This window comes from Mirounga leonina, unplaced genomic scaffold, assembly GCF_011800145.1.
Source record: "Mirounga leonina isolate KUSES-001 unplaced genomic scaffold, KU_Mleo_1.0 Mir_128, whole genome shotgun sequence".
Taxonomy (NCBI): Eukaryota; Metazoa; Chordata; class Mammalia; order Carnivora; family Phocidae; genus Mirounga; species Mirounga leonina.
Genome location: NW_023270320.1, coordinates 13504519 through 13516884, shown reverse-complemented (window position 1 = coordinate 13516884; position 12366 = coordinate 13504519). Strand labels below are relative to the sequence as shown.

At 38.5% G+C, this 12366-nt stretch overlaps 1 protein-coding gene across 15 annotated transcripts in view; it reads left to right on the top strand.

The window, feature by feature from the left end:
• Positions 1–12366, top strand: part of RBPMS (RNA binding protein, mRNA processing factor) — a 173904-nt gene that overhangs the window by 69006 nt on the left and 92532 nt on the right. For 14 of the 15 annotated variants that reach the window (XR_004679073.1, XR_004679072.1, XR_004679074.1 and 11 more), the window contains 3 exons: positions 4984–5061; positions 7782–7820; positions 9036–9098. Coding sequence is in view for 11 of the 15 variants with exons in the window: in XM_035004094.1 (XP_034859985.1) it covers positions 4984–5061; positions 7782–7820; positions 9036–9098 (180 nt within the window). In the remaining 4 variants the exon portion in view is untranslated. Of the gene's footprint in view, positions 1–4983; positions 5062–7781; positions 7821–8636; positions 8691–9035; positions 9099–12366 lie in introns of all 15 variants that reach the window. The other variant, XM_035004102.1, reaches the window with a different exon arrangement.

Genomic DNA, 12366 nt, shown 5'->3' with positions numbered 1-12366 from the left:
AGATAAATGGCTGAGCAGAGAAGTCTCCTTGCTCTTACTGTCCAGCACAGGAGATTTCCCGCAGCATTTATTCTTTCAGTTCTGTTGTGAAAATGGAGCTGGAGGTACATCCACAGAATCCATTAGAGTCCCTTTGGGATAGAGCTGTCAGCAGCTTCATGTCTTGATCTTCCATGAGGCATGTTGTGTCCTTGAGTAAGAAGTGTGTTTCCCCATGTGTCTGATAAAGTAAACATCTGTGATGCTGAAGGCATAGTGCCAGGCACATCTGTGTCCATAGCCACTGCTGGTAAATGAAGGGCTGCCCTGGATAATGATTGACATGCCACAGAGTTCATTTGGTGTCATTCATTTGTTGTTTGGGGTGACATTTTTTTTCTTGAGTATTTGATCATTTATTTACCTGTCTCAGACTTTTCTCTCACTGTCGGTTACTTTTTGAATGAACTAAGCTTTCTATTAACATAGAAGGTCATTTACGGACTGTTTCTTTCACTGACTGAAACGTCCCTGCAAGGAAGAACCCTGTTTTACCTTTGTGATTTCCGGAAACATAGCAAAGACAAAGCCCGCAAGTGTTTCTTGATTTAATAGCTAAGATAAAAAGTGTGGGGGTGAGAAGAGTGGAGAAGCTAAGCTGTTTTCAGATAGCCCCGTGATCTCAGTCCCGGTCACTATAGAAAAGCATGAATTAGATATTCAGGAAGAGTTTTTTCCCATACATTATCCTTTTTTTTTTTTTTTTAACTTAATTCAAAGTTCATAGATTCCAAGCACTTGGTTTTAAGTGACCTTTAGTTGTATTCATAAATAAATATTTAAAAATTATTTCTCCGAGGCGTCTGGGTGGCTCAGTCATTAAGCATCTGCCTTCAGCTCAGGTCATGATCTCAGGGTCCTGGGATCGAGCCCCGCTTCGGGCTCCCTGCTCAGCGGGAAGCCTGCTTCTCCCTCTCCCACTCCCCTGCTTGTGTTCCCTCTCTCGCTGTGTCTTTCTCTGTCAAGTAAAATCTTTAAAAATAAATAAATAAATAAAATAAAAATTATTTCTCCTAGTCAGTTTGTTCTGTCAGAGGAGAGACTAACTCTTCAGTGAGAGATGAGAGATCCTGGCAGGTTTTTGAGACCGTGAGATTCATGAGATTATGGGAAGTGTAACTCATGTCCATGTAAATAAAATGCCAGACATCTTAGTCGCCTCCCATTGATGAACAAAACAGAGTTGCTTTGAGTCTCTTGTCATCTGTGGGTGAGTAGCAAACTTAGGGCTAATGGGAGTTCCATTTTTTTCATGTATAATAGTTTGAGATACTAAAATAAGAATCACTTCTAATTCTGAAATATTTACATTAAAAGGTTCCTCCATACGCTTTGAAGTTTTTATTGATGTAAATATTGACATTATTTATAGTTTCCAAAAGAAAACAATAAAAAAAGGCAGTTCTCAATCTAACAAAATAAAAGTATCTAATGTGTATATTATAGAAAAAATACAAATAAGCAAATAAACATTAAAATCACTGCACTCGGTAAATCCTATAAATATAACTATTTTGGTGTCTCTGTCCTACAAAGGCGTGTTATCCCTCTCTTCATACGTATGTGTGTTGGTGTTTGTTTTACAGAATAAAACTTTTTCCTTGAATGTAATTTTTTTCTTGAACATAATTTTTATTGGCTGCATAATACATTTTATTGATGTATATGAACCTTAATTTATATCAAGTAATATTTTATTGATAACCCCCAGAGTTTTATTGTATTTTGTTGGTAAATTGTTTGACTTTCAAGTTTGTGGAGTTCTTTTTCTTTAGAACAATACTATAAATGGTAGTTTGTTTTATAAGTTAACTCCTTGAATTTTAATTGGTACCTGTTAACATAGCTAAGCTTCCCTGATGGACAAATGGGACTCCAGGGCTTAAACCATAGGATCAGCTTATTGCATTATTTCCTTGGAAATCTTTATAATCCAGTCAGCACCTGGCATAGTGTCAAACATATTGGGTACTCAGCAAAATCGGAATGAATGGGAGCTGGGATTCCCTCTCTACTCAGGTTGTCCTGGCTAGAGTGGCCAAGGACAGATGGTGTTTACTTTTTTGGACTGTGGGAAGACAGTTGTGGATGGCAGGGAGGGCACACTGGATGGCAGGATTCCCTCATCAGCTGTGTCTTTGGCACTTGTCCATAATTAGGCTTTAGCTTTGATAAAACAAAGTTCTTGGAAAAAGAGTTTTTATCACTGGCAAAGTTGAGGGAGATGGGAGAAGGCAAAAGATACATTGAACAACAAACTTGACCTAATGGACGTTTGTAAAACATACTATCCAAGAGCCACAGAATACGATTTTGTTTTTAAGTACGCAGCATTTAAATCATGTTCTGGGCCCTAAAACAAGGAATTGAAGGGCAGTTTTTTTTAAAAGTTAAGCATATACCTACCATATCATTTAGCCCTTCCACTCCTAGGTATTGAACCAAGAAGATAGAAAACATACATCCATACAAAGATTCGTACAAATTGATACATGACTGCCCCTAGCCTAAAAGCCAAAAACTAGAAATAACCCAAATGTTGTCCCATCAAGTGAATGGATAAATGAACTGTGGTATATCCATGCAACAGAATACTACTCATCAATAAAAAGGAGTAGCCTATTAATACATGCGGCAGTGGATGATGAATCTCAAAATAGTTATACAAAAGTAAAAGAGCCAGACAAAAAGAATAAATACTTCATGGTTCCATTTGTATAAACCTTTAGAACATATATACCAATTAATTAATAGTGGTAGAAGGCAGATCAGTGTTTGCCTGGGAATGTGGATGGTAGAACCAGGGTGGCAGGAAACTTTTGGAGGTGGTAAATATGTTTATTATCTTGATTGTTGTGATGGTTTCACAGGTTATACGTATGTCAAAACTTAACCAAATTGTAAACAAAAAGTACAGTTCATTATACAGTTGACTCTAGATCCATGTGGGGGCTAGAAGGCACTGATCTCCTGCACAGTCAGAAATCCACATATAACTTTTGACTCCCTTAATGCTTAACTCCTAATAGCCTACTGTTGACTGGAAGCCTTACCAATAACAAACACTTGATTAGCACAGGTTTTGTATATTATTTATATATTATATACAATAGTCTTATAATAAAATAAGCTAGAGAAAAAGTTATTAAGACAATCGTAAGGAAGAGAAAATACATTTACAGTACTATACTGTATTTATTGGGAAAATCTGCCTGTAAATGGACCCACATAGTTCAAACCTGTGTTCAGGGGTCAACTGTATATCAATTATAGCACAATAAATCTAAAATATGAATGAATAACAATAAGTCCTTCGGGATTCTGAGGCTGTTTACATCATCATAGTGTTGGTTATACACCTGTCTGCAGATAGCATGACCTTTTACTGTATGCTGCATCAATACAAGGGCCTTGCTTGCTGATTTGTGCTTCTTCACAACCAGAATCAATGGAAAGCGTTAGGGTTCTAGAAGATCTCCCTTTTCACACTGAGGAAAAATCTAGATTTATAGACTTAACAATTGAGCATTGAATTTTTCTTTAGGTAGCAACATGATTTCTAATGAGGAACTCAATCATGTTGTATCAGCTGGAGTAGAGAAGAGGAATGGAAAATTGGGCGTGAAGTCAAACTCCTAGAAACAGAGTAGAATGGTGGTTACCAGGGGATCAGGATGGAGGAAATGAGATGTTGGTCAAAGATTACAAATTTCCAGTTAGAAGTTGAGTAAGTTATGGGGATCTAATGCACAGCATTGTGGTTATAGGTAACAATACTGTATTATATATACTCAAAAGTCACAACATTGTACATCTTAAACTTACACACTGTCACATGTCCATTGTATTTCAAAGTTTGGAGGGGGAAGGTGTTAGGAAACTTGACTAAAGGCACACGAAACTAAAATAAGTAGAAAGAAAACATGGTGATTTCTCCTTGCCTGTTGAATGAAGACCAGATTCCTGAGCCAGTGACTTGTGATGTCCCCTGTAGTTGGATCCGCAGCTACTTGTTCGGTTTTGGCTTCTCCTTCTCCCAGGATATGCTGTGCTATCCCCTCCTTCACTGCCTTGGTTAATGCTTTTCTGTGCCTCCGAGTCTTTTCCAATTCCCCTCACCTTTTATATCCGTGTGGTGAGATTTTACCTATCCTTTAAGTTCCCAGTCAAATGCTAACATGTTTTCTCTGATCCTCCCAAATGGAAGTGTGTCATCTGTGTTCTCTATTTTAGGAGACACTAATCACATACTTTGTATCTTAGGCCTTATGGGTTAGAGGTCAGTGAGGTCTTCCCTGCTGTTTTGGAACGGAGCAGATGAAGAGTTCTACATTTTGGCTACTATTTAGATGTGTTTGGATTATATTTTACATGTATTAAAATTATCAGGGTATCTGGCTGGCTCAGAGCATGTGACCCTTGATCTCAGGGTTGTAAGTTTAAGCCCCGCATTGGGTGTAGAGATTACTTAAAAATAAGATACTTTTAAAAATGACTGTAATTATTAATGCCGATGAGGGAGGCAAGGACAAAACAAGCAGGAAAAAACAAAAATTGTTCTGATTTAATTTTGAATCATGTTGTGTTCATTTGATTTAGAGCAGAGAAGCTATAGATTTACTGTTCTTGTGACTTTTTTTCTTCTTCTTAAGCTGATATTTTAACTATGTAGACCTCTTCCCTTCATAGTGTCAGAACCAGGTAATGACTGATCAGTTTGTAAATTTAAATCAGCGAGAGGTAATTCATTCTGAGTAATCCCATAGAAATATCCAAGAGTTGGTCTAATGGCGTCTTAACATAGAGTGTTCATTGGGTTACGGAAAGAACATGAATTAGGTGGGGTTTATGAAATATATGAAGACACGTATTTTTGAGATTACAAGTGAGAGCTGTTCTCTAGATTGTACAGTCTTGTGATCACTCCTCATATTTATTTTCCAGGTCCGGACCCTATTTGTCAGTGGTCTCCCTCTGGATATCAAACCTCGGGAGCTCTATCTGCTTTTCAGACCATTTAAGGTACCTTTTCTTTTTCAGAAATTATAAAAGGAGACAAAAAGTGTGTGTATAAATAAGCTTCATGTGGGCTTTTTGCAGGAAGAAATATGTTTGAGAAAGCATCTTATAAAGTAATCTTTTTTAAAAAAGGATAGTTAGTAAAGGAGATTTAACAACTCAGTTCCAGTGTGCGGTCTCAGGAGAGACTGAAGTTGCCTTTTGTCCTCCCCAATAGCTAATCTAGATAAGTCTCTTTCTTTACTAATAATGGGGACATGCATCTGGCTCTGTTTAGAACAGTTTTAGTGTCCTCCCTGTTTATCGTTTGCCAATTGGGAGTATTCTTCTGAGTACAGCTCACCAAAAATACTATCAATTACTGTTACTTATATTTCCAGTGAAATAAGTCAAGGCTTATTCCTACAAGGTTTCTTATTAGTTGAAACATTGTTAATACTATTCTTCGGATACATAAGTTAATTACCCTTTCATGAACTAGACTAAGGACCTAACCACCATTACTTTTTCTGTGGAAAAATGTCCCAAATTTCAAACAAAGTAAGACGAAGTTTTAAGGAATTACTTGTTGTGCTGATACATAGTGTAGTACTTAATTCAGTTGCCTGTCCATTGGGACTATTGAGATAAAAATCACTTGAGATATTTAATGTTGCTAGAATTGAAAACTTAGCAGAAAATTGGACAAAAGCTGAAAAAACCATGCTGCCAAGAAGAAGTCTTGAAGGCTAACCTGTGGGGAATAAGAGAAAGCTGGGACTGGGTGGATTGTGGGCTGGAGGCCTAGGCCCTCAAGGAGAACACTTGGAAGTCGTGATAAATTCAGGGCTTGTGTCTGGTCCCTGAGAACATGGTAGCAGCAGTGCCTGGCTAGGGGCACACTTATGATTAGGTGGCAGACCATCTTGATTAATGATTAAAGATCCATCCTGTCGAAGCAGGACCCTAGCCGCAGAGGCAAGACAGGTTGGGGGACAGGATCTAGCCTTTCAAGGAGAGGGAGAGTAAGGTGTGACAGCTGAAAACACTGGGTAGGAAAGGAAGGAAGAAGGTGGAAGGGGCAGCCAGTTAAAAGCCAGCAAAGCTAAGAATCTAGCTTATGTGCTAGTAAGGCACCATGTAATAGTAGACCTACCTCTGTTCTAATAGCCATCCCCTTACTGTAACAATGATGACTCTACAGAGGGAAACAGAAGGGTTAGACATGAGGTCAGCTGAGAGGAAATGGGAAGGAAAGATGTTGGGGGGAGTATCAGCTTCATAGAATTTCCTGAGTATCTTCTGCAGGGTTGCCATTTTTACTATTTGTCCCTTTCATAGGATGGGGACTTTTTAATGATCTTACTAATGGACAAAATACTGGAGATTTAGCCAGCAGGCCCCTCATATGGATTATTCCATTTAATTTTTATCATAACCCTTTAAAGTAGGTTGGCCTCTGTTTTTCAAATGAGGAAAATGAAACTTAGAGCAACTGAATAAATTTTGCTCAGGTTCACACATAATAAATGGCAGGGCTAGGATTCAAACCCAAGCAATCTGACTCCACCATCCGTGTTCTGAAGTAGTCTGTGATACTACTTTTCTGTTCGTGGCTAGAGATCACAATATATTGCTACCAGTGGTGTGGTACTTGAGTGAAATATCCATTTGTCCTTTGCCTCTGAGGCCTTCAGGGTGTTTAAACCTCCAGGTTTCTCAGAGAGAAAGCACCTTGAAAAAGGAAGAGGCAGGGCTGTGAATCATGACCTCTCTGGCCAGAAGAGCTCAAGGTCTTTGAGGTAAAATGTTTACAGTAGCTAATTGGTAACATAGTTCTCTGCTGGGAAGATAGGAGGATGAATCAATCCCAACATCCTGCCCAGAAACCCCAACGCAAGAGTCAGGACCCTGGTACATTCCTAACAACCCTTTTTTAATTAAAGTCCCTGGAGCCTGACCCTCGTCTGCAAATCTGTCTTGGCACTGATCTGTGCAGTGGTCAATCATGTCAAATGGTGTTTTTCCCCTTGTGTCATCCATCAGTGCAAGCCACCAGCCATTGATTATTTTCAGAAATAAACACACTTTGTTATCCTTATCCTGAGGAGCCGGGAGGGAGTGAAAAGGGAGGAGTTTCTATCCTCCTTGAGGATGGGCTGGAGTAAGAACCCAACAGGGAATTTTTGTATGTCCCAATCAGAGTACCAACATGAAAACTAGCTGCTTCAGTAAGTAAGCAAAATAACTCAGAAGAATTCAGTATCACTACCTGTGTAACTTTTCCTGGCAGTTTTGAGATTTCGAGTAATAAGTTCTACGTAGGACATTCTGAATGTTTTAATGTTATAGCAAACACATGACCAAGTCCTCACATACTTACCTTCCTATCTTATTAAATTTACTCCCTTCATTCTCCTAGTTCTGTAAAATGAGAAAGATCTGTTGAGAGAGGAACCTGTTCTCCTACCATTGTACGATTTCATGAAAAAAAGGAAAACAAACCTAGATATACATGCATAAATTTCAAGGTATGATTTGTTTTAGGCCTTAAGGATGGAAGCATCGGCACATATATGCATACGTCTATAAAATCTGCTTTCTCAGTTACCTTGAGGCATTTATAAGAAGAGTTAGTCAGTAGTCATAACAGACTCATTTTTACTTGAGCAAGTTGCTATTACAGTTGCTTTTTTTTTTTTCTAGTAATTTTTTTTCGTCTAAATTTGGTTCTTAATTTTCAGGGCTACGAGGGTTCTCTTATAAAGCTCACATCTAAGCAGGTAAGAATTTCAAACTTGCATATAAAATGATGACCTCCACAATAAATTTGAATTGACTTTCTTCAAGAATGTTACTGGGTCTCAGCATTCTCCTTTATAATTCTTATTAGGATTTAATTTTTGTTGTTGATTTAAAATTGTGAGATTAGTTAGGAATTAGCACAGGAAAATGACTGACAATTATATCCCTGAGGAAGGCAAATGGCAAACATAATGCATCCAGCATGATTATATTGGGATTGGTCTGTATATTCAAAAGAAATCCTCCAAACCCACTTTTATTCCCAGTTCTCCTTTTTTTTAAAAAAAATAAGGTTAAACAGGCAAACTTTCACACTCAGTGTAAGTATCTGTTGGTGAAGAATCATGCTGTGTTTGAAACTTCTAATCACAGGCAGAGTCCCAAGTCTAGGGTAGAGCACAGGAGGTGCAGAATGGAGAATGGTAATCGATGACCCTGATAGTTTCTATAAGTTTCTTGAAATTTTTGGCTGTATGTTCCCCCCCCCCCCCGAAAATGCTGAATATCCAGCATGCTCACCTCTCAGTTGCTTTTCATCTCTCAGTAAGGTATTCTTTGATTCATCAGGAATAAACTATGTTGCAAGCATCTTTCTGGACTAAAAGATTGAGTCCACAGGGATTATCACCCCTCTCTGTTGAATTGGAACAATTTGGTTTACACCTAGTTAAACACAGGACTTTTTAAAGGTATCCCTTGGGATTTGAGATGGAAATGTTCATTTTATAATTTTGATCATGCAGTGAGAGTACAGGGCTTTTATCATTGTGTCATTGTATTCCTTGCACTTACAGTGTACCAAAAGGTGATTCGGTTCTCTTTCCATTTTAAAAGATGAAGAAACTGAGGTACAGTGAATTTGATTTAGGAAAGTAGAGCCTTTTGACCCAAGTTTTCCTCTATTCTCTTGTTCACTGCTGCTCACCTTCCAACCCCTTCTAGATTTTTTTTTTTTTATGATTCTCTAAATCCCCAGCTGTGCCCTTGAAGAACCACCCTCACAATCCCTTTTGATTCATGTTAGAAATTTGGCTAAGCCACTGCGTCATGATTCTTTTGAACTGGCTTTCTTATTTCTACCCATTGCCTGTGGTCATTTCTTTATCTTAGCTCTTCGGTTTGACATCACCTTTGACCCAGAAAAATAGATATCTCCTGATTTGTTTTTTCTTCATATTTTTTTCTTTCCTCAGCCCGTAGGTTTTGTCAGTTTTGACAGTCGCTCAGAAGCAGAAGCTGCAAAGAATGCTTTGAATGTAAGTAGTAATGATGTAATCATTGGTGTTTCCTTGTGAGGTGGTGGGAGGCAATAGAACGTCTTTGGACAGGAAATCACTAGAGGGAATATGACTGCTCATTCTAATAGGAGGGATTCATTCATTTATTTAATCAGCCATCTAAAGAGATTTTTTCCTTGAATTGTGGTCAGATGTGCAAACTACTGAATAATGCTTTGCTCCTCTCCAGCTTGTACTGTAATGCTCAAAATACCTGGCAGTGTCTTATTCTAATTTAACCTGGTCACTCCCCATGGTAATGTGCAGCTTAGTTTGGCCATCGTTATACTCTCAAAGATTAAGCCTAACCCAAGAGTAGATGAAAACTTGGCTTTCCTCATCTCATGAGGCTTCCATTTTAGGTATGTGGGTTTGTGTGTGGTTTCTTTTTTTTTTCTTAAGGTTACAGTCTTTATTCTCATTGTTTTCCCCCAAAGACATTCTGCATTGTGCTATAATAAATGGTTGTCACCTATAATTGAGTGGAGATACCTGTATTTGGTTTGTAGGCATCTTGTCTGCCATATGTTTTGAAGCTTTTGCCAGCTTCATTTTAGAAAATATTTTTCCCCTTTAGAGTGCTGAAAAACAAAACAATTTAAGGGGAACCAAGCTGAGAGAAGGTGAAAGGAAGCAGAATAGGAGTTCCAGAGGCTGCGGGCTGATTCTGAGGTGAAGAGTGATAGTGAAAAGTCTGGCTCCATCCTGCTCCAGGCAGTCGGTCTAAGTGGCCATGAATAAGGGTTGATGAAAGCGACCAAAAGAGTTTAGGATGCTTTTTAAGAGGCAAGTGGCCACTTGACTGGTGCAGTCTGAGTGTCATGGCCCTTGTGTTGCTATGGAATCTACAGGTGCCCCTCACAGCCGCTCCTTTTGAGCCCCTGGATGCTAAGGCAGACCATGCTGAGAGAGGGCTCTAGGAGAGACCTGGTATCCTGGAGACTTGGAGGCCCAAGGGAAGGGGCCTCCAGAGGGGTCTGTTTACTCAGCATAATGGTCATTGTGACACAATCTTGAAAGGTTTTTAGGCTTTGAAAAAAACGTAGACTGTCTCAGAAGAAATGGCTTGCTGCTTATTGTTGGTTTTTCATGAAAGTCTTTGGAATCCAGGAGCTCCAAAGAGCTCAGGATTTGCCTGGATTTGGGTAAATAACCTTCCAGTCAGAAAGACTGCTTCCTTACCCTGTTTGTCTCCCACAGAACAAAATATCAACCAAGTATTTATTGTGTACCAGGTGGTTCACACTGAAGCACAGTATGTGATTGAATATTTTGATATAGAAATTGTTTTGATTTTATCACTACATAGAGCCAGAATTTTCTCAGTATAACCAAATTTTAAGCTTCTCCATAAAACTAGGCTTTTATTTAGATAGTGGTTTTCTTTCCTTCTTACCAGGTAGCATGTTTCTAACTGCAGAACTGTTCTGGGTCCTTCAAAGTTAGGTGAAGTTTTCACCAGGCTCTTTTCATTGTTCTTCTAAAGGAAGTAACAACAGTTGAAGCTTGTTTACAGAGTGGACTCTCTTCGGCCTGCCTTGACTGTCTGAGGAACACTAGGCTTTTATAGTGACTTCTCTCATCTGACAAAGGCAACTTTCCCTTATGGGCTAGGATTTGTGCTTTTGTTTACAGAGGTTTGTTTTTAAACTGCTTAAATGGTCATAGTCATAAACCGTGTTTCCTTACCTCAGTAAGCAGCGGTATAGCAAACAGTTTCAATTTTTCTTGGTGTCCAAGGGTTCTATCGTTACCAGTAATCAGGTTTTGAGCCCCCTATTGTACCATAACAGTAGAGGTGTTTAAGTCCATCCCTAGGCCAACTGGCCCCAGATCATTGTGCTTTTGTGTCCTGATCTCTGGTTTTAGGTTCAGCTCTTCCTTCTTTTTCATTGGCAGTGAGCCTTTCTTTAGCAGCATCTTCCCCCTTATTCATTAATGTTCTTTTGTTGCTCATGTATTAATAACTTGGGAAGAACTCCAAGCGAAACTGTTTAAATACTGTTCTATGGATCTAAGGGTAACTCTTAATATTTGTGAATTATTGAACCTGAGCTTGCTTCTGCTCAGAGACTGACTTGTGAATGCAGGGCATTTATTGAGCTCATGGTTGATTTCTTTGTTGACATTTTTTACTTTTATATATAAGGTATTAGAGGTCTTTGTACCTCAGAAACCGTCCTGTTGTTCTGGGAATAGAGACCTTGAAAGGATGGATGGCTCGCTCAGTCAGGAAGCATAGATTTAAAGCTACAACTAGAAGCAAGCCTTTTTGCATCTTAGGCCTGTATACAACATCTTGCTGCTTGCTTGGTCCATGCAGTGCTGCTGCATTTTTCCTGGTGGCAGTGACAGACTACATATTGTCCAGGACAAATGGGCATGATAAAGTTTGGTGTATGTGACAACGGAGCAGGGTTTCTTTTCTCTACAGAGAAAATGGGCCCATTCGGGATAACGTACTTAATCATGAAGCTGACAAATTTTCTCTATGATCCAACATATTACTCTGTTTTCAGGTCATCTTTCTAATTGGTGAATTAAAAACATACGATGCTCATAGCCATTACAAAATTTTCTCCTCTCATGTCATTCGTCCAGGCTTCTTTTAAAAATTTTTCCTCACATTCCTTTGGGGAAAAGTTCCATGTTGTAATGTTTTGTTTTATTCCACTATTGAGAAACTAAAGCCGCAGTCCAGTAAGTGCCTCTATATAGAATACTTCCCACAGTGTCATGGAACCACTTCTCCATGCCTCTTATTTTTATTTCTCGGTCTTGGTTACTGTCTGGTTCAGTTATTAGTATTAATAATTAGTCTTTTCCCAAATGACTGATTTTTTAAATCTGTTTTCTTCCATCTTTAGATTATGCGTCAGTCAATTTGGTAATTTTATGGAAAAACATGCTCAGATTGAATTAAGTGGTAACATTGAACTTTTATCAGGAGGTTACTCAAATCTTATAAATACAGTATATTTTGTTTTTATAGCAAAAACTCCCAAATTAAGCTAAAAATAACCCAAACCCAGACTTCCCTTCAGGTTATCTATGGTCCCATTAATCCATATGATTAGAAACCCCATCCATTCTTTAACCTGACAACAAAATATCTGACCTATCCTTCACCCTTCATACACATTTGTAATTTCCATACTGGCAGTTTTCTGTTTTCCATGCTAATGAAAGGGGGTGTTAATAATCCAAAGTATCCATTATTTTTAGGCTTTGTTTATAATTTTGGAAT